We start from the raw sequence: 23,045 nt of genomic DNA, 5'->3' as shown, positions 1-23,045 counted from the left end.
GGGGGGGGAGGGCAGAGGCCTGTCGCCCCTGTCATGGACATAGATTGATCTGGTCAACTCCGTGACAAAAATAGTTTTCTGAAGGATAAGAGTATGCTAGTGAGCATAAAATATTTGGTCATCATTATGTTATACAACAGCCATATACCATATGCAATGCATGTATGGATAGTGTTTGCTCTCTGACATAAAATACATTATTTGCACAGATCATGTGGGAGAGGAGAGGATGAGCTCCTTCTTCTGTCTCCCATCTACATGAAATGAAAGTCAAGCTGTCCTCAGCCAAGCAAGTTCTCTCAAAGAAGAGAGGTTTACCAATTTTTAGTGAAAATCATCAGAAAAAGAAGAATGAAAACTGTGAACAGGGGTGGAAATTTGTAGTACAAGAAAGAAGAAAATGCAACAAGGAAAGAAAGAAAAAGAAGAGGAAGAGGAAGACGAAGAGGAAGTCAGACTACAGAAAAACATTATTATTTCAAAAAGTTGAAACGGGAAGAATCCTCTGGTAATAACAGGGATTGGAGAAAGGAAACAGAAGACCACCTTTCTCATCTCTAGCAGAAATACACAGAAGAGAAATCTGCAAACAACAATGCGGTCCCAACATCCTAAATCAATGCTAAGGAAGTCAACTCATGTACGAGGACTTGCATAGTTGTCATTTCTGCACATTTCACCAGAATGTACACATCTTGTTTCTGTGGTATTCTGTGTATGCATGCATTTTTTGTATTTAAAACCTAAGATGGGAGAGTGTGTGCGCACAGGGAGCAAAACGTTGGACAGTGATGTAAGAATTTGTGTGCATTTGATGGCTTTCATGGCAGAAGCAACAATTTAATGGAATCCTGTCTTTCAGTCACTGTATCTTTTTGCGTTTTCAGACCTTTGTTTGTGACCTAAATGACTACTTTGGACAGTAATCAACATATTTTTGAGATAGATAAAATGTTCTTACTATGGTAGGAAAAACATCTTTCCACTGATACACCTTTCCACGTTCAAGAAATTAATCCAACAAAAAAGCGAATGTACAACAGAAGTAGAAGGGAAAATACTGCTTATTTCTCCCCAGAATTTGCTCTCACCTTAGGGCAGAGATGTTATAACCTTTAGCCCAGGGAGCATTTCTAATTCATTCATTCAGATTTCAAAAACAACACAAATAGCTACTTTTCCCATGAGCCACACAGACCAACTTACAAATTTAAATTACAAATATTTTTACATTATCTGCATTTGTCAAGTCACCAACTTCATACAGAAAGCCTCCATCTTTCCATTAAGCCAGTATAAATTTTCTAGTCCCCTCAACATTTATAAAAACAATTATAAGAAATAAAGGAAGAAGGGTAAAAACATAGAATCTGAGTAATCTGTTGAAAATAAGCTTAATTCTGTAAACAGAAGTTGGCCCTGCTGGATCTCTCTTGAGCAACCACGGAAAAGGCACCTTCAAATTCTCAGTCCTCAATGAATGAAGCAACTTAAGAACCTTACACATTTTACCACACAGGTAACCTTCTTAATGAGCACAACAGTGTATACGAAGTCTCCAGAGACAAAATGAGGTTAACTGAGCAAGCCTATCAAACTGGGGAAGAAGGGGAATAACTAAGCACTAATATATTCCTTCATTCTACAATTGCCTGAATCAGGAACATGGATTTAATGAGGAACCATACGTGTTAACATAAAATACTGAAGCAATACAAAGACACTTTATCACATGATGGGCTAGAAAGTACAGAAGTTTGCTGTACAATAGTAGAACCAATTTTAGATTGGATAATAAACTACCTGCTCATGCCTTATCAAAAACTATCAACCAGCCACACCACACTCTATTAATATGCAAAAAACTCACTGGAACTCTGACTGCAGACCACGTTTCATACAATGCAGATATTTAATTTTAAAACGCCACAGAATAAACATTTAAATTTTTCCTTAACAAATCAACAGCTAAAGAACCGACCCAGCACAGGGAACTTTCTGACAGAAACACAGTAAATACAGACTGTATCGCCTTACCTCAGCTATGTGTGGCATTGGGTTAAATCCACAAAGGTTACACACAACTTTCTTGCACTCCGTACATGTATTAAAGTTGGGAGGATCCTTAGAACCAATATTTAGTCCAGTTTTACAAAGGGGACAGGACACCTTAGGCTGACTGGCTTTTTCCTGTTCTGACAGCTCAGCAGGTTTCTTAGCTTCAGCAGCCTGAGACTTGCTATCTTTAGCCAAACTAGTTTTCTTCTCTAAATCAGATCCCTTAGTCATTAAAGTGCTATCCACAGTCATTGGTTCCAATTTTTCACTTGCCACAGGCTTGGTTTCTTTCTTTGTGGGAGCAGCTTTTGGAAGGGGCTGAGCCTGAGTGGCCTCTTTGGGAGGTGGCTGAGAGGCTGGAGGCTGTGAAGAAGGCTGGGACTGCTTTGCAGCAGGTGGAGTGGGGCCTGATGTCTGTGAGCCTGGCTGACCAGCTGTGGAAATTAAACTTGAGGCCTGGCTGAAGATTGAAGCTCCAAAACCAAAAAGTTTGCCAGTAACTGTTTCCTGTGGTGTTGTAGGCTGAGGCTTAGGAGCATCAGTGATGCCTCCAAGATTAAGGCTGAAACGCCTGGATTGCTCAGGAGTTTTCTGAGGCTGCTGAGGTTGAGCTGCTGTCTGTGCTGACATAGGTCTGGGACCTGTCCCTGCCTGAGGGCCTTTGGGAGTTGGTTTGGTGTCAGGTTTTGGGGCTGGCTTTGTTTGTACCTTCTTAGGATCATCTTTCACCTGTGCTGGCTCAACGGGCTTCTGAGCTTTAGCATCTGATTTAGCCCCAGACTGAGAGGCAAGCTTGGGATCTGATTTCTGCCGAGACACTTGTGCAAGTGGTTTAGAATCTGGTTTGTCCCCAGCTGGATGTGTGTCTGCTGGTGGCTTGGTAGTCTCTGGCTTTGTGGAATCTGTCACTTTCTGTTGAGCTGATGGAAGCTGGGGATCTGCCAAATCCTGCTTCATGCCCGGTGCTGCAGAGGTAGGCACAGTATCCGTTGTAGGCTTCTGTATGCTGGGTTGGTTTTGCTTCTCTTCAGCCTGCACTGGTTTGGCCTGATCAGACTTTGGAGTAGAATCTATTTGCTGGCCGGTGCCAGAAGGCTCAGCGTAGGTTTGCTTTGATTTTACAGGAGGAGACTCAGGCATGGATGGTTGCTTTTTCTGTGGTACAGGCTTTTTAGAGTCTGCTTGCTGCAAAGGATCAGGTTTTGGGGAACCATCCTTCTTTTGACCTGGCTGTGACTGAGGGGAAGGTTTAGCTGTTGAAGCTGGAATTGATGTCTTCTGTTTGGGTGGAGGCAACTGTGGCCCAGGACCGAGACCTGATGCTAGGTCCCCACCTAATGCTCTTTGCATCTGGCAATTTAAACAGAGCCATTCTTTAATCTGCAAAAAAAAAATAATAATTTTAAAGGTACTATAATTAAGCTAAGACAATGTTAATAAAGTGAACATATTAATGGCTTATATTAATGCATAGCTTGTTGCAATATTTCAGAATTTTCTTTAAAAAGGGAGAAATGTTACTACTAAAACTGTTTTGCAATTAAAATGCTCAGCTGTTTCTTTTCTGTTATTCTTCACATCCCTGTGATTTGAGCAATCATACAGCCCATGCTTCTAATGACTTCCCATTCAGTTTACACACAGTTTAATACCAGTGGATTAAAACCTAGCAGAATGAAAAAATACTCTGAAATTTCACGGGGCCCAGCAGTGAGTCATTTACAGCAATGATTTGCCAGAAGAGGAAAAAGAAAGAAGAGCCAGATTCTGCTAAAATAGTTTGACAAGTCAAGTCTGCTGATAGCAAACAATAATCCTAATTAAAACAAAGAAAATGCATAATTATCTTTAAGTGTGCAACTATCAAGCTCTCCACATAGCTTATGGTTTTGGTAATTTATTACAGGCACCCATATTAGCAATGTACGCGTATCCAGTGAATTAGGCACAGAAGTGAGTTAATAGACACTATATGTGATAGACACCCACATTTTACCACCAGTTTCAGAGGGCAAGCCTTCATTTAGAATCAGTAAGGGGCTTTGTCTAAGCACTGATGTTGGGAATCTTAATGATTTTTCCCAAAATTCATTTATAATTAGAAGTTCCTAGGGATTACTGGGTTACTGGGATTTTTTTCTCTTTCCCAAAATGCATTATATGAGAGGGATGCCTATTTTCTACTTAATACCAAAAATTAAAAAATGAATAAAAATATATAAATAAAAAACAAAAGTAAAAAAAATCCCTAGGCAGCCAACCCTTCCTTTGCGTTTGCATAGTCTCACAATCTGAGGAAGCATCAAACATGTTAAAGCAACACGTGGCCAGGAAGTATCACGTGCTATTTTCCACATCTTCCATTGCTAGCAGAAACTTTATAGGCAGTAAAAACGCCATTCAATATGGCATGGAGTCCCATGGGCCTGCAAGTAGATACCTAATCCACTCATCTGCAGCCCTACTTCTGTTCTTTAGTCTGTATATGAAATTCAGCGTACCAGCTATGATATTTGCATGCACCATTAGAACAGAGGAAAGCTGCAATTAGGAGAACACAGAAGAATTTGCCCCTAAGGGTGAAGATTTCTGGATCCTGTTTCTTACTCTGGTCTGAAATCTCTCCCATAACATAGGATGAATTTGGAGATTATATATATAAGATGTATTTTGTCTGTGTAATATCAGAGTTCATAGAAAAAAATATGTGATGGAATGGAATGAGGCATACATTCATTCTTTTGTCATGTCTTACCAGCCTGACATTTTTCAGCAGCAAAAATTAATGAACATTTGGATACAGTTCCCTAAAACAGTTACTCCAGTTATTCTGATAAACATGGTATATACACACTCTGAATGAGCTCACTAACAGATTCACAGAGATGCACAATTCTGGCCCTAGCTGCAAGTTTACAGTAATTAAGCCACTATTCATAATAATACTGCTTTTATCTTCCATTCTCAGTACATTTATTTTTTTTTACAATTGTTTTAACAGTTTTCTTATCTACGTGCAACCCAGACAGCAAATTGATGTTAAAGGGTAAAGCCAACTGAAACAAAACTGCAGCACTTGTTTCAGCTCTGCTCTGAACTTCTGAAGGAATTCACAACTGCACAGAGGACCTAAGCAATGATGACATTTAGCTCAACACTGATGTTGTTTGATTGGTGGTCAGTTCCCAAACAAACCCTCTGTCCAAGGGAGAATTTCAGCAGTCGTAAGTCTTAATTAAAAGAGCTGATTTTAGACATCAATAATCTAATTTAACTATATAGATTTTGCTACAATTTCTGGATGTCTTCTTTAGCGTTTTCTTGAAGGTTTAGTTTTAATTAAAGACCAGACTCAAGTCACCAACTCTGAATATCCACGTTGGCTGTCACAGACTTCTGGGTTTGATAGGGTTGCTCACGTTTTCTGTATTAGGGTGGTGGACTCCACAGTGCAAAAAGAAGACTCCATGAGAAATTTTTAATGTACCTGAGCAAAGCAGGTCTTTTCCCACTAACCACAGATCTTTTACTGATATCTGACAATGCATTTTGCATAGTGATTCACTTGTATTTGAAGGGAAGAACTTGATGTTACGAGAGGCTTAGAGCTGCTACTGTTCCCTTGCTTCTTTCTGCCATCTCCACTTGTGGGTTTTCGTTGTTTGTTTGCCTGTTCTTTTTTTTGTTTGTTCACTTTTTAAATGAAAGTGCTGCACTCTAAGGTAAGAGCCAGTCCTTTCTGAGTATTAAATATATTCTGTGTGTTCTATTCCATTTTTCAGTGAAACCATGGGTTAACAGGTAGCTATCTGCTCCCACTCAGAAGCTGAGTCTTCCAGTAAATTTGATTTTAAGTCGCTGTGAAACCTTCAAAGACTCAAAAATAGCTGCAGGTTTGAGTGAGGCTACAGAAGAAATAGTCTGAATATTTCTTACGTTTAAAGTGATCAAATTCAGACGCATTTACAAGCATTTAGGTTTCAACAGATCAATCTGACCATAACATCTAACTGGAGTCTAAACAAAAATAAATTCTGTGCTACATTTTTCAACAAAATTTGTGCAGAAGACAAAACTTGCAATCTCTAAAATGTTTTGTTGTTGTTGTTATTTGTTTTGTCTTAATATATCTGTATGCACATTTATGCAAACACACTCAGTATTAAAAGTGAAGCCTTTAAAAGTTAAAATGATTTCATTATTATCATGGCTGGGCTTCCAAATGGAAAATGTAGGAAGTTTTACTCCATTGTATTATTTTTTCTTAAATCTTTCTAGTTTAGATACAGAACTCCTCTCATGCATCTCAGTGGGAGGAATTAAGTGCCAAACCCCTCTATTCATAATAGCTTATACACAACACCTCCAAACATACAAACCTGTTCAGATTTTAGTTATGTGACTGGAGCTGCAGGTGTTTAGAATGAAGTGCACTACATGATAATTTTTTGTAACAAACACCAGCCTGTCCTCTACTGCAATTACAGAGATTTTTACAAACTTCAACAGGAGCAGGCTTCTGTTAAACACAGATTGACTTTGAGGGCTATTGTGCTTGATGCAAAACTTAGTAAAACTTAGTAAAGTACTAATGCTTATCTATCCGTAAAGGTCTCACTGGACAGCAGTTCTTTCGATGTATTTCTCATCTCTCTACCTAGAATTAAAAGGCAAAACTTTCCATGACAAAACAAAACACACAAGCTTTTGTTATTCCTGTCTACTTACAAAAGAGATTATCCTTTGATGCTGAGAATTCTATGCTGCCTATTTTTATACTTTAGGTGGGGTGTTATCTTTCAGAAGAAATCCATTAGTAATTTCCTTCACCCTGAGAGCCATGCCATCAAGTGTCACGACTAGGATTGCAAATGTGACAAACTTCACATTGCATTTTTTTTTCAGATTTAAAACACTGAATACAGAAAGTGCTACCTTGCTTTCCAGCTCAGTGATGTGGAAGCTATGTGCTCTCAAAACAACAAACAAGTTGCTAATATATATTTCATGCATTATGATCCATAACATCTAAAAATTTTAAAAGCTTTGTTTTACTGGTTGGGAGCAGCAAATGAATTTATTAATGATATTTTACTAACTGGAGCCTACTCCCTTCTGCTAAAGTGTTCAGATTTGTTCTAACTACGAAACATAAGCAAAAACAATGTGAAAACTGTCAGAGTGCAAGTACATTGATTGGCATGCTCAGTTTCTTTTCTTGCAGACGATCTAGGGGAGGAAGAGAATCCAGCTGGATTCAAAGATTCCACATATACAATGAGAGAGATATTTTTTTTGTACACACTTTATATAAAAATTACTGGCACACTATCCATATGAAGCTCTTGGAAGCCATTTTAACAGTTGTTTTGCAGAACTGAGCTGCGTTCCAAGGCAACACATCTCATTATCATTTAAACTGGCCACTTGACACTATAAAAAGAAACTCTAAAATATGCATAAAATATTAAGATCTCTTTACATCACCACAGAAACACAAAGATTTATAGAGGTTTCACACTGGCAAGAAGATGGAAAGGGACTTTGTTTACAGTGCTCAAATCTGCCCCAATTCTTTATAAAAAAATTATGCTTCTAGTCTGGAAACATATCAGCTTATTTGGTACCTGACAACTTCAGAGAGAAGGAAAGTAAGGAATCCAGATTTGGCTCTCAGCAGACATTTTTGACAAGATGATTTGAAAAACATGAAAAATGAAAACACTTGAGCCCATGACTTTATGCAGCTTCAAGTGAGGCAGAAGAATACTGTAAGAGAAAAGAAACTAGACCAGAAGATCCTGTTCTGAACAAAAAACAGTTGCTACCACAAAACAACATAAATTTGTATTTCAACATACAACTGGAAAGGTCTTCTAAGCAAGACTGAGCAATTCTGGAAAGAAAAGGTCTCCTTCTACACCATCCCTCCATAAGATCTCAGCAACTCACAATAATCATGGTGAAATAAACACGTAACTGTTGTATATTATGCAACTTATACTCATTGGAGGCAAGAGTTAATCACTGAAAAATAAATATTTATCTTCCTTTCAGATACCAGCTGTAAGAGGTGACTGAGAAGCTTACAAAGAAACACCAACTCAAAATGCTGACAAAAACAGTGCTAGGTTCATCTGCAGCATGTTCCTCAGGTATCAGTTCCACAAACTGCACTAGTGGTTATGAACACTGTTGCATGCACCTAAGCCAATGTTCAAACAAACTTTTAAAAATTAGTCATTTTCAAAGACCATTTTAAATGTTACTTTCAACTCAAAGTTGTTCTAAAATGTAGATGAATTGTATTATGCAGTTATCACAATCCTATCATACTCTGATATTCTGCTTAAATTACTAATGCAAAAAGCTATGGTTTGCATATGAAGTATGGGTGTTTGGAGAACTATTATTCTATGGCCTATGTAGTTAGAACCATAAAATAGCCAACATAATCCTTTGGACAATTTTTTTTTAACACCAGTATTTCGAAATCTCTGAAAGTGAGTTTTTACAGTCAAGCATGTGTTTAAGCCACCTGATGCATCAAACAAGAAAAAAGAAGTTTTAATGCAATCACTGCAATAAGTGCTGATTACTTTCATTAATTGCATCTAGATTCAATATAATAGAAATACATAAATGATAAGCAAAGAATAGAACTGCAATTCAGGAGTGCAGCAAAGAGAAGGTTAACAAAGTTCATCTATGCTGCAGAATGATCTGAGGGTGTACAGCAGGGATCTGAGTGGGGATTATACTGTCTGCTGGGAGCAGGGTTGGGCCATGCTTCCTGCCCAGTGATTACCCAGCAAACAGCATCCCCACATCACATGGCCTAACATAGTAGTAAATTACAGTTGCTGAGCAACAGTAATCCTGGTGCAGATGGCTCACTGCAGTTGACATCTTTAGCTATGCAGATTAATTTATTATTTACTTGTGTTAAAAACTGGACAGGACAGTTATCTGGGCTAGTGAGGAAGCACTGCAATATATTGTGGAACATTGTCAAGATGAAAAAACATGGATGAAATATTTGTCCTATGTAGATGTGTGCTTCTTCCTACGTTCTGACTCTTTCCTAAAATAACAACAAAAAACAACCATGGCATCAACACCATTAATACACCTAATCATAAATACAAAACAGCAATGTAAGCAAGCAGTATTCTCAAAGAGAAATTATGTGGGGATATGTTTAAGAGTATTCCACGCACAGTATTCTGTTCTAGGGACAGAAGTAAAAGAATGATACCAACTTCATTTCATCCCCAAAATTGCAGTGTCAGTAGTACTCTTTGAAGCAACACAAGTATTTCACTCAAACATATGCCAATTTTTTATAATCTTTAAAAGACTACCAACTAAACAAAGCTTGTCTGAATCTACCCTCTGATCAATGTGAATCCAGACTAAACTCCATCCTCTTTTACAGAATACCTCTAGCTTTACTTTGCAATAGTTAGGAGTGGATATCTAAATTAATAATTTGAGAAGTCATTTTCTCTTTTCAAAACAAAACATGAAAAAAAAAAAAAAAGTTTATACTTTGTGACCTGCTACTATTCAAAGTCACAGCAAATCCCTTTCTGTTTATATCTCATTTCCAGGCCATGTTGCATCCTGGTTCATACACCCTACTACAACACAGCAGTGCCTAGACTAAACTGCATGAAATGTGTGAATTCAAACAGTAAATTTCTTCACTATCATGTTATCTGCAAAGATTTAGCACAGTCATTTTTCTTATTTCTATTGTAAGTATAAGCAAAATTCATCTGAATTCACCACAGGAACGACATACTCCTTATGTAGTGCTTTAAATTATTACATATTAATTTCCCTGTAAACGCTAATAATAATAACTGAGGAAAATGAATGCCCGTCTGTATAAATTCTCTTTAGTTCCTGAACACATCTCATGTCCAAGCATTTACTACTGCTTAGGATACTTGGAGATGGAGCACATTAATAAAAACAGATACCAAAAATAATTGTGAACATCTGAACCAAATTATTATACTCTTAAGTTACCAATGGATGCATTAGGATTGTACATAAAAATGGCTTCAGAAAGAAAAAGAAAATATGAAGAGTGTAGTACCTGGATCAACTGATAGGGAAATTTCCTAGCTCTACTGAAAGGAGAAAAATATTGACACCATCACTTCCCCTCCACTCAAGAAACAAACAAAAAAAATGTTTTCATACTTCATGTTGAAATGGGGGAAGGAGGAATGGGGAGACAGAGAGGGAGCAAGACCAGTGAAACATTCTATGTGGTCCAAAATCAGGCAGTGTAGGCCAGGCAGTTCATGAGGGACAGGCTTGTCTGTACAGAGGTTGCAGTTAGTGATGACACTTCATCCTGTGGGTAAGGATGAAGGGACAAGCAAATAAAGTCATTGTGGGAGTCTTCCAGAAGCCATTAGCTAGGATGACACCAATACTCCCCAAGGCAATGAACATGCAACCAAGCTACCAGAGTTCAAGAAGCATTTGGACAACACTTCAGACATATAGTTTAGAAATTTGGGTGGTCCTAGATGGAGCCAGGAGTTGGACTCTAAGATCCTTATCAGTCCCTTCCAATTTGGGTTATTCTATGATTCTTACTTGTTCACAGTTTAAAACCTACCTCAGTTATCAAACATATGCACTGGTCACTTAGGTTTATCTGTAACACTTTGTGCTTTTTTGCCTAGCTTCATCAGAAAACAAACGTTCAACCGAATGGATAGTCTCTCAGATGGCCCTGTTCATTTCAGAAAGCCTACTCCTGATTCAGATCATCTACTCAACTGAATCCTTTTAAATTTAGTGCTGGCTTCTGATGCTAATAGCTGATAGGAATGATTTTAAGAATACAGATTTTTTTTTTAATTAAAAATCATCATCATGTAATAAAATTAACACACCTTCCACAAGTTTCTGACGTACGTAAAAGAAAAAAGGCACAGAGTACCAATCAATAAACCTGTTTATATAATTTTCCCCAGTACTTTATGCAACTGTTGCTAGGCACTCGTGCCATGGTGATGAGTGAGGTACAAATACCTAGACAGATTAGTGAGATGTTACTGAACACATTATGTATGGCGTATTTTCTCTCTGGACTGCTGTGCAAAACCAAGATACAGTCTATTCCTCTTCCCTAGGGGGACAGCAATGTCAGATGGTTCAGAAAAACGGTTCAAAGGATCTGACCTTGTGGCAGTGAAGTACCACTTTCTGCTCAGAGTTCCATAGTTCTCCCTAATGAGTAAAAAGAGACCTAGTGCATGTACTACTGCATCTTATACAGACAATGAAAAAGGTGAATACAAATACAAAAAAAACCTCAGCACTTTCCACAATGGTTTGGCAATGCATGCAAGTATTTTCTGAGAGAGTTTGTAAACCTTACTCTATTCCTACCAGAATCAGCTCGTATATTCCATATACTGAATATAGAAACTTCAAAAGATTTACTCTGGAAAATTAATCCACTCTGCTAGTTGCAAAGACAAAACTACCCTGTAAAACTTATAAGATGTCAAGGAATTTCAGGTGGTAGTTCAAGCAGCTGTATAGAGGAAAATGTCAAAAAAGATGTAATGTCAATCTTTCTCTAAATAAATGCCTTTTATTCTCTCACCTCTGCTTTGAAAGTATTGTTCTAAGACAGAAAGACAAAAACAATAAAAATAGAAGCTAAAAAGGGCATGGAAAGGGCAACAACACAGAATTACAGAATCATGAAACTTGGCAAAAAAGATAGCAGGGTAAGTCAAAATGTAACAGTAAGTGAAGATAAAGTCAGTAACTGTGTGAGAAAGACTTTTGTTCAGTAACATTTCAGAAGGATTCAAAGGGTAACCAAAAGAGAAGACACCATAGTCAAGAGAATTGACAGCTAAGACAAAATTATGGGTTTTGTGCTAGACAGGAAGAAATGTGTGAATTATAGAGAACAAACTTTTGTTAATAAATCTAAATATTCAATGGAGAAACATTTGAGAATATTTCAAGCAGGAACCTTTGCAGATGAAGTGATTCAAATTTTCTTATCTGCCAGAACAGGTCCTATTACTTCACTCCAACTGTTCAATAACACAGTCAGATGTGATTTTCACTGCACTTCACTGAAGATAGGAGCAGGACACCCACAAGGAAGTTTCACCAAGACAGCTGGTGGTGCAGAGCTTAGCAAATGAGAAGAATCTGAGTGGGAGTTAGAAGATTAGAAGTAATAGCTGAATAAATTAGATGTCCAATACCTCCATTTACTAAAATGCTTTCATCATGAAATAAATGCATATCCTGTGTTTATTTCAATGTGTAATATGAAATGCAAATTTGCTTTTACATATGTATGTAATCAGTTAGTCTTAAATGCAGCTGTATTTATTGTTTTATAGCCCTGAATTTCACACACAGAATATCCACTTCAAAAACTAGTAGCTTCACAGAATTTACTTTGAGATCTTCTTACATAAACACCCTTTCTTTCTCTTTCTTCAGATCCACTTCACTTAAACATACCAAACTTGTCAATCATGTCAATCATTTCCACAGAACATCTGAAGTTCCTGAAAGAAGCTGAGCTCAGAGCTCTGAGAGACCACAAGAAATCACTAAGGAAATAGAAATCAGCATCTAGAAATAAATCTAAGAAATTTTGGTCTAAAAAACATTGCTTTCTTAACAAAAGTTCCTCTGCAATGTGGTAACATTACTTGTTCATAACATAATAAATCTTTTTTTCCACTTTCTCCAGAATGACATGCTGGGCAGTAGAGTCTCAGGTTTAAGATAATATGGGTATTTTTTCCCCCTATATCATATATAATTGATAATACAATCTCCAAGTTTGTTTGCAGTTGCTCTGACATTTCTGCACTGGGCTGTTCAAGACATCTCTCTCACAGTCCAGTAGATCTGCAATCTCAATTCTGAATTTCACTAAATTCCAAGAAGAGAATACATTGCTAAACAATTCAGTGTGCTATCTGAATCTTTCAGGTTTAACTTTGACAGTTTTAACAACAAATCAACAAATAATTACCAGCCATGGAAAACTACCTCTTTGTTACCAGACACCACTAATAAACATACACTGAAATGCAATCTAACACAACAGTAGTATTCTTAAGTCACTGCAGAACACATCAAACAAGAAGTGCCGTGAAGGTGTGCAGTCTCCATCCTTAGAAATACTCAAAACTGGACAGGACACACTCCCAAACTATCTGCTTTAGGTGATCTGTTTTTAGCAGGAAGTTGGACTACACAACCTCCGGCCCCCAGTAACCTTAGTGATGCTTCAATTCTGTGATTTGAAATCTAGGGATACTTGTCAGACTGAAAATAATGTCTGTACTCTTCTTCCTATCGCCATCTGTTTGGGTATTAATTTAGCTGAACAGAAGGCAAAAGCAAACTCCCCAAGCCCCCCTTCTGGCTGCTTTATAACTACTTAGTCTTTACCATCAGATCAATTTCTATAAACTCATAAAATTCCTGTTACTGGGGAAAAACAAAGTAAACAGAAAAAACCTGTATCACAAAATGAAAATTAGAGTATCAGGATGTATAAGCGGACATTCAAGAAATAAGATATCAGATCTTCATATGAAGTCTTATTCCTGTGCACAGCAAGTAAAGTCCATATATATGTATGGGCACATAAATCAAGCCAGTGCAAATATATCAGGCTAAGGCGAGTTCATTTAAAGTACTAATATTGGTTTCTACACCATTTCTATGCTACATAATTACAGCTAGAATAGTAATCAAAGTTAGAAATAGTCCACAGAGATCCCTTAGCATCACACAAGAATGAAGTAACCTGAGTATCATAGAGGCAAAATTCATAACTCAGGCTTTCAGCTAATGAACACCAATGTAGTTACAAAGCAAATCCACCCCAAGTCCTTTTCTGAAACCCACAGTGGACCTATGAACGTAGTCATTTTCATATTCAATTGTTTATTTAGTTATTTACATATTTTACTTTTTAGTACTTTATGTATTTAGAATGTATTAGCACATGACTATTGTCTGATTTTAAACAAAGAAAAGGATTAATGTAAAATCAAGCAAAATTTTTAAGAATTCACAGTAGTGTTCCCCTTTTTTATATGAAAAAAACCAAGAACATATTCCTAAATACTATACAAACAGTGAACCGTTACCTTTCTTTTCATTGTACCATTACATTCTTTTTCATCTTTTTACAGTAAGGGTGACAGCACTGGAGCAGGTTGCCCAGAGAGATTGTGGAGTCTCTTTCTATGGAGGTATTTAGGACCCATCTGGACGCCCATCTGTGCAACCTATTGCAAGGTACCTGCTTTGGTGAAGGGGTTGGACTTGATGATCTCTTGAGATCCCTTACAACCCCTTTGATTCTGTGATCCCCTCTTGTAGGCATTTTCCTGAATAGCATGATTATTTCTCTGAACTCATTAAGGCCTTAAATGGTCATTATAATACACGGTAGCAAATCTGATGTTTCGGCATAATGAAGGGAAACTTAATTTTGTGCTCTGGTAATGAACATCAGTTTAAAAGTTACTCACCTCTGTAATATGAGGGTTAGGATTAAATCCACACAGACTGCAGACTACAGTATGACACTGTGTGCATGTGTTGTAATTGGCCTTCTCTGGCGTGTGCAGCAGCAGCTCAGTGGTAGTGCAAAGAGGACAAAAGATTTTCTTTGGGGTGGATTCCACAGGCTGGGCTGTGCTGTCTTGCTTTTGCTGCGAGGGCTTTTCAGACCCTGGTTGCTGGCCTGGTGGCTTTGTAAGTCCTGGTTGTTGCGCTAAGGATTTTGTGGCACCTGCAGTCTGAGGAGATGGTTTTGTGGGCCCTGCCTGTGGTGGTGCTTGTTTCACAGGCCCTGTTTGCTGCAGAGGTAGCTTCCCAGATCCAGGCTGCAGTGGTTGTTTTGCAGGTCCTGTCTGCTGAGCAGTTAGCTTTTCAGATCCAGGTTGCTGTTTAGGAGGCCCTGCTTGCTGGGCAGATGGCTTTACAGGACCTCCTTGCCTTGCCGGCTGTTGAGATGGTTGTTTTACAGGTCCTGACTGTTGCGATGATGGTTTTGTGGGAGGTGGTGCCTGGGATGATGTTTTAGCACTATCTGGTTGCTGTGGCAATGGCTTTGTTGGGCCTGCTGAAGTTTTTGCAGAAGTTTGTTGCTGACCGGGCTTTGTTGGTTCTGATTGTTGGAGTTGAGATTTCTGTGGTCCACGTGGCTGAGGTGGTTGTTTCGTTTGTTCAACCTTAGAGTCTCCTGGGTGACTTAGGCCTGGTTTCTGGACTTGCTTTGGTTCCCCAGGTTGCTGCTGCTGAGGCACTGGTTTGGAAGACTCAGTTTGCTGAGGGGTAGGTTTGACAGGTCCTTGTTGACGAACTAGCTTCAGAGACTGTTGTTGAGATGAATGTTTTGCAAGACCCCTCTGGTCCTCAGGTTTCCCTTGCTCTTTCTGGGTAACCTTTTGTTTCCTACCAACTTCTTCATGGGCTGCATCTGAATCTGATATCAAATCAAAAGGATTGAATTTATTCACAACTGAAGTGACTGCGCTCAATGGATTGGCTTCTGAAAGAAAACTGGGCATCATACTTGGCTTCTGATCTTCTTTAAAATCAGTCCTGGACTTTGATTCCCTTAGACTTATAGACGAGGGACTCCGTCCAGGTGCTCGTTGTTCTGTCTTCAGCACATCTACTGTTCTGCTTTTACTTAAACCTGGTCCTGGATCTGGAGGCTTACCTGCTTGCCTTGGATGGTGGGTTGTATCAAGATCAGGATGCCTGCAGAAAGGAAGTGAAATAAATTAAAACAACGCAAGCTATTGGGGAAAAAAAAATAGTTAAAATAATCTGCATCTGTGCCCCTAGAAATGCTTAGGTAACAATGTGAAGATCCTCAGGTGCTCAAGCATCTCCAATTGCAAGATTTACAACATATTGCATATAATAAGTATTTAAATAAAAATTATTGTTCTATAAGGGCTTATGCAAGTATTAATTCACTGACTGACTTAGAAAATAATCTCATACAGCAACTGTGTTTAACCAGATAATTTTCTCTTCAGAATGATGAAGAATTCAGAACTCCTATTTCACCTAAATCCAAACTATTAACTTTCCACTCCAGCCCTTGGGATACAAACATGGGAAGACAAAGACTTCTTTTAACTTTTGGTTAAAAGAAACATGTTGGAAAATTAGCAGATCAAAGCAGAGACATAAACACAAAAAAACACACATATTAGTAACTGCTTATGTAATTAGATTCTGGCTATTTGTACAAAGTTTTGATATATTTACAATGTATTATACAGCAAGGATTAAAACTCCAGGTACACTCAGAAGTAGGCAGGTTCTTTTTGTCTGTGTTTGGCAGGGAAATATTTTCACTACCACCTATCCACTCATTACTCAGAATATTCCAACCAGATGAAACAGATGACAGTACAGAGTATGTATCAAAGCTTTCTTTTTTTCAAATAGAGCTATCAAAGAGCCTACTCCCAGCATCACTCCAAAAATTCACATTGCCCATCAATAATAAAACTATTTTTTAACAGTTACACTTTGCTTTGTTTTCATAAAGGATAAAAGAAGGCTAAGAAAATAGGAACCAAAGTCATGATCACGTTGTTATATGCAGCAAGGTATTCTATTTGTTGCTATACTCAATTGCAGCTTGAGGACATCATAGTGCATGCAGTGCTGTTGCTACAGGATGTAGTAAAATATTCTATTCACTGCTATCACTGTGCTTTTGCTGGAAGATATGTTATTCCTTCAGTGTTGCAACTATAAAATTTTCAGTTTTCACTTTGAGAGATCCACTTAACAGTGAACTTGTTTTTGAAGACACTACATTTCTTTTGGGGTGTTCATACCAAAACAATCACTTTTTAGATTTAATTCCATTCCATGAGCAAACTGTGCAGTAACTTTTTATTATTGTTATTATTTCTATTAAGATTTTTAGCAGAAGGCTACACAATGATATATACTGGATACAGTGAAGACTGTATTTTACACTGTTAATGTTACAATGGACTTATTATTACTGATGATTAATATTTTGAGTTTTCATTGCCTACCTAATAATGGTAAAATACTAATGGCTAAGTAGTAGCAATTTTAACAATTGTTAATTCTCTCATGTGATTTGACCATAATCTCTTATGTTTGTTTGGTGTTTGGTTCTTTTAGGGTGGCTTTTTTGTTTGTTTGGTTGGTTTTTTTTGTTCGTTCTTGTTTGTTTTTTTGAAAATTAAAAATTTTCACATGGAATCGTATTTTCAGATTTCCATACCTCCATTTACTCTTTTCCACTTCTTGAAAAAGTCTTGGCCTTAAATCGGAGAAGTTTACAATCTCAATGTGCAACTCAAGAAATGGAGAAGGTGTATTTCCACTGACATTAGTAAAAGATTGTTAGCTCATTATTCATGATGAGGATAATTCACAGAAGTCCAGTGATAATTTAATTCCACTAGGCATTTGGCATTTTTGCTATGTAGAGAATACAACTGTAAAGTTTAATTAGAAGCTAGGCAGGTCTGTCTTTTTTTTTTTTTTCCTTGCAATTTAGATAAGCACTCTAGACTTATCTGAATAAGTACTACTTGCTAAGTGAAATCATTTCAACTATTGTATCAGTAGTACTCTGGTATACTTCCAGCATTCACATCTGGAATTGCTGAAAAGAATCAGCCAGCAATGCAAAACAGACAGGAGAAGAAAAAAAAAATGGAAAAGGATCAACAGTATTTAATCAACAGTTTTAATAAATTCAGGTAAGGAAACATGGAACCACAGCAAAACCTTACAATGTGATTGTGGAAGAAGAAAATAACTGTTTATAAAAATTGAACTAGGACATTAACAAGAATAAATAACTGTCAGTTCCTATTGGCATGGAGTTCTCATTCAGCTTTCATTTTTATCAAAATAATGTGATCCATAAATTTCCACCTGTTCAGATGTCAGAACTTAAAATGAGATTACAACCCATGAATCTACTGAATTAAAAAATATATATATCTGGTGCTGCTGTATTCTCCAGAACAGACTTGTCTTGCTTTTCTACATAGCAGTATTTCTAAGTGATGGAGACAGAGCGTGCTTAACTAATGAAAGAAAAAGCCTTGAAAAGACAAGCTTCCTGAGAAACATTACCTCTGTCAAAAGCCAGGACTTAATTTCTTTAGTTTTAGGTAGTCAGAAATTGAAGCCTTGTTTTCTAATACCGTTTTACAACCAAAAGGCAGCTCAATGACAGACACTGAACAATTTTAATGAAACTGCAGAATTCGAAATTCTCTAGAAAAAAAAAAAAATATATATCTATATATATACACATATATATTTCGGAAGTTTTGGGGTTTTTTTTTTAAACCTTCTGATCCATAAAAAAAGAAATCACCATTAGTCCACATCCAACAAACAAACTCATCTTATTCTTCCTCACCTAATTCCTTCATTTTCATCGCTATGTTTCTCCTCATTTGGCCTTGATTCACAGAGCTCATCTTTATTCATTTAAATGAGTTTTATAGGCAAATCAAAGCTTAATTTGCAGTTAAGCAAAAGTTTCAGCAGAAGACTATTGGTCCAGTTCCTTATGCCATAACCATAAAAACTGTTTTAAAAGACATGTCCTAGAAGCACTCGCTGGTATAAATAATTTTAAAGAGAAGTAAAATTACTTCACACAAGATATGTACAAGCTTATGCATAGCCCTGGAAACTTATTTCTTTTTACTGAGTTTAAAAAATGATATCATTAACAAAAATACAAGTTTCTGTTGGAAATTATGTCAGACTTTTTTTTAGAAGCGTGACATTCAATAAGGGCTTCTCAGAATTTTCTCTCCAAATACATCTGACTTTTTGTTATTGTACAGTGTAAGCAACTTAAAGAATTGAAACAAACAACACAACAGCGATTTACTCAAAATAAAAACAGTTGCATTAGATGGTTCATATATTCAGCCTGGTCACTTGTTCCTTGCAGATGACGTGGAACAAGTGGAACAATTCCTCAGCTAGTGGACACAGACATAGTTACAAGACCATTCAATGAAGGCAGAACAAACAGAACAAGCATACAAATTAATTAAAAAAAAAAAAAAAAAAAAAAAAAAAAAAATCAACCTAAACTACACTTCCTGAACTAGATATTTTTGAAGATGGGCAGTAGAATGGAATGGCTTCTATAGGTACTAAGCATTACAAAACGTGCCTGGAATCAATAGAATAAAATATTGAAAAAAAATCACCCACACTAAGAATTCACTTTGGCAGAGGACAGGAAGAGTTTAAAATAGAAAATAATTATCAGTATCTCAGGTAAACTGAATAACAGATAATATTAAAATTTTAAAAATCCAGTTAACAAGATGGGAAAGAAGAATTTAAAAACAAAAAAAAAAAAAAAAAAAAAAACCCACGAGACAACCTATTAGAGACACTGGCAAAATACATGGTTATATAAATTAGATGTTTTAATATCCTTTTTTTTTTTTAATTCCTCTTTTGATCACTACTTCAATCACTTAATGTTTGGATTGGCATAGCCACCCTAGAGGAAAGAAAAAAAAAAAAAAAAAAAAATTGTTGGCAACAGCGCTTGTAGGCCACTGTTAAAGAAGCACTGTCCATGCAGACTTTAAAAAAAAAGTTTGTAGCTAGGGAATCTAAGCTTCAGCAGGTTAATTCTTTATTTGAGTTAAAAGACTGGACTCCAAGGGGTTTAATCAAGTTCTTAGTAATCACTCCCAACATTACTAGCAAACTCCAGCAGCAAAGACAAGTATACAAGACAAGCAAGTGAAGTCTAAGAGCAGAGACAAGCAGTAACCTCATTACATTACAACAGGCACAAAGATACTATGATAGAAATCACTACAAATCCCCAAGGGAAGCTAGATGACAGGCTACTGCACTGACTTAGGAGTTAAAATGCCAATTTTACCAAAAAGCAAAGAGGCAGTACTTCACAAATACAAACTGTCTTTACTTTAAATAGAAAGAATGGTACATTAATGATGGTACATTTTAAGTAGAGATTGAAAGTACAGTGCACTAGTATGAGGAAAAGAGTTTCCAATATGATAAAAAGTGTTTGTAGGAAAGTAGAAATTCACAAATGCAGAAATATTCACATTTTAGCCTATTCTATAGTCCCCCAGGGATATTTATTTTGGAATATTAGTGTTGAAAAAAAAAAAAAAAAAAAAAAAAAAACCTTTGTCTTTATACCTAAGCTGTATACAGAAGACAATTTTAAGCTTTGTTTCAACAGAACTGATCTGTAAGATTTATTTTTTTTTTTTTTTTCAGCCTACTAACATCTATGGAAGCTGGGCAAAGCCCGGAAATACACAGAAAATTAAATTCTACATAGTTTTATCACCTGCTTAATATGCAAGATGACTTGATTCCCAACTAAAATATAAATATTAATGTTAGGTATAATCCCAGTTACTTCAGTACTTTATCCAACAATGATCATGATTCCACTAACCTTAATTATCATCTAAAATTCATTTATCTAAACCTGATGTTATACAGGCTCAACAAGAACGGTTTTGCACTGCAAAGGAGGTTGCTCCATAACCTCCTCTCGACAAACAGCCCATCCAGCCGCAAAGACGGAGGGCGAGACGCCGGGCCCGGAGCACGAGAAGGCAGCGAGTTCAGGACCACGGACAGCGGCACGGGCCGAGCCGCGGGAACTGGGCGGGGAAGGGCAGCACCGGGCATCAGAACCCGACCCAGCTTGTTGCTCCTCGGGCAGCGCATTTACCCTGGGATAAGGACGGAGAGGGGAAGGGAACGACCTAGTCTTCGCAGATGCATAATAAGGGAAAGTCACCAGCACCCAGATCGCCGAATTCTGCAGCAATCAATTTAAACCTGTTCTCCTGCCTTCCTTTTCCCCTCAAGAAAAGCAGAGGGAAAATAAAGGGGAAAAGAATGACTGGTACAGTCTTCAATCCATGACTATTTAATGAAGCCAAATGAGAGATGCAGAGGTTAAGAACTGGAGGACTAATGGATAGCAAATGCATTATGCCCAAAAGCTTTGAAAGATTCAACAAGAACCCCCTTTCCCGTAGAGAGATGCTTACAGAACCCATCAGGAGAACTCTCCTGCCTGCTGCCTGAGCTGTGGGGCAACCCGACTCCCTGATGCACGCATACATCCAGAAAACCCAAACGCTGCCCGCATATCTCCCCCTACCCAGACACAGAACGGTGCCGACGGGAGGGGAGAGGGCGCAGCCCACCGAATATTATTAGATACCAACGTCGATATTATTAGAAACCAGCGGACTGCGAAAAGCAGCGGAGTGTGGGCTCCATCCGAGCGCTCGTGCAGCCGCCCCCTTCCCTCCCTCGCTGCCTCCCTCCTTCCGCCAGCAGAACGCGGGGCCGATGCCGCGGGCCCGGATCGCACCGCGCCCCACCGCGAGGAGACGGAGAAAGGGGGAAGGGAAAAGCGGGAGAAGGGCGACTTTCCGTGCGTGCCTTTGCATGGGAGGCGGCTCCGCGGCGGCGAGGTTCCCTCTGGGCAGCCCCTGCGCCCTTGACATGACAGCGGCGATCTGCCTCCTCTCCTCCTCGCTCAGCTGGCTCAGGTCCGCCTCCACGCCGGCCGGCACCAGGCTCTGCGAAGGGGCCGCGGAGCCGCCGCCATCCCCGGCCGCCGCCGCCCCTTCGAGCCCTTCGCCTCCTTCCAAGCTCGCCTCGTTGCCCATGGCCGCCGCGGCTGCCCGCTCTCCCCTCGGCAGCAAAGCGGGCGGAGGACCACGCTCTTCGGCTGGTGCTCAAAGCTCCGCGGCCGCCACCACGGCCCCGCGCGGCGGCGGCGGCAGCAGCAGCAGCGGCGGTAGGAGCAAAAGCAACAGCAGGAGGAAAAGGAGGAAGAGGCGCGGCGGGGCCGGGCTCGATGCCTACTGCCAGGGAGGAGCGGCGCCACCACCCGCGCACCGCGCCGCACTCCACCGCCCCACGCAGCGCATGCTCCGGGCGGCTCCCCCCGCGAGCACACCGCGCACACCACGCCCCGCCCTGCCCCGCGCCGCGGCCTTTAAAGCCACCGCCGCCCTCAGCAGCGGTCTGCTCAGAGCGCGGGCTGTGGGAGGGTGCCGACCCCGCAGGCGTCTTATAGGCCACATAGCAGGCATTATGCTTACTTCTACGTTGACGTGTCCCTGCCAGCCTGTTGCTCCTGCCTGCCAGGCTCCTTGCCCATAGATACACTGAAGTGTGCTTCAATGTATCCATCACTTTCATCAGCTTTATCCACAGGCCTGCCAGGGAAGTGTTCCACATCATCGAAGGAAACAACAGAAACTGTTTGTCCCAAAGATACAACCAGTAACTGAGGGAGGGCCTGCTAACAAGAATCCGTCTGAGCCTGATGGTTCTGTTTATTTCTCACACTCAGTACAGATCTCTCTAATTTGGCTCCAGTTATACAGGGTGACAGAGCGCTGGAACAGCCTCCCTAGAGAGACTGTGGAGTCTCCTGTGGAGATATTCAAGACTAGTCTGGACACCTATTTGTGTGACTTACTGTTAAGTGCCTATTTTAGGAGCAGGGTTTTCCTTCTTGTCCTTCACCTGCTTGGATAGAACTCCCAAGAGATTTTGTTTTATAGCCTTTTCAGAAAGAGAACCAGCTAAATTAGGCAAACTGGATAGAAGCTCTCTGGTGGATTTCCTTCTTGCCTTTCTTGGAAACAGGTGCAGCACTTGCTTTTTTTTCCTGGTCATTAGGAAATTTTCCAATGACCTTTTGAAAATGATAGAAAGTGACTGCAGTAGCATCAGCCATCTTTCTCAGCCTCCTTTGATCCAGCCCATCTCAGTCCCATGAGCTTCTGCATGTCCAAATGGTTTAATTGCTCCCTTACTCTGTACTACTTAAATAATGCTTCATTGCCAAATGCTTTACTGCT

At 39.0% G+C, this 23,045-nt stretch overlaps 1 protein-coding gene across 1 annotated transcript in view; it reads right to left on the bottom strand.

The window, feature by feature from the left end:
* Window positions 1–21,839, bottom strand: part of PCLO (piccolo presynaptic cytomatrix protein) — a 314,203-nt gene extending 292,364 nt beyond the window's left edge. The window contains exons 1-3 of the mRNA XM_042816076.1: window positions 21,610–21,839; window positions 14,625–15,864; window positions 2,038–3,438 (exon numbers count right to left, since the gene is read on the bottom strand). Of these exons, the coding sequence (XP_042672010.1) occupies window positions 2,038–3,438; window positions 14,625–15,864; window positions 21,610–21,839 (2,871 nt within the window). The remainder of the gene's footprint in view (window positions 1–2,037; window positions 3,439–14,624; window positions 15,865–21,609) is intronic.
* Window positions 21,840–23,045: the final 1,206 nt, after the last annotated feature.

This window comes from Centrocercus urophasianus, unplaced genomic scaffold (assembly GCF_019232065.1).
Source record: "Centrocercus urophasianus isolate 14NV4802_14NV808 unplaced genomic scaffold, USGS_Curo_1.0 seq_15, whole genome shotgun sequence".
NCBI classification, from domain to species: Eukaryota; Metazoa; Chordata; class Aves; order Galliformes; family Phasianidae; genus Centrocercus; species Centrocercus urophasianus.
The sequence above is the reverse complement of the archived record's forward strand: the minus strand, read 5'-3'. Positions and strand labels throughout refer to the sequence as shown.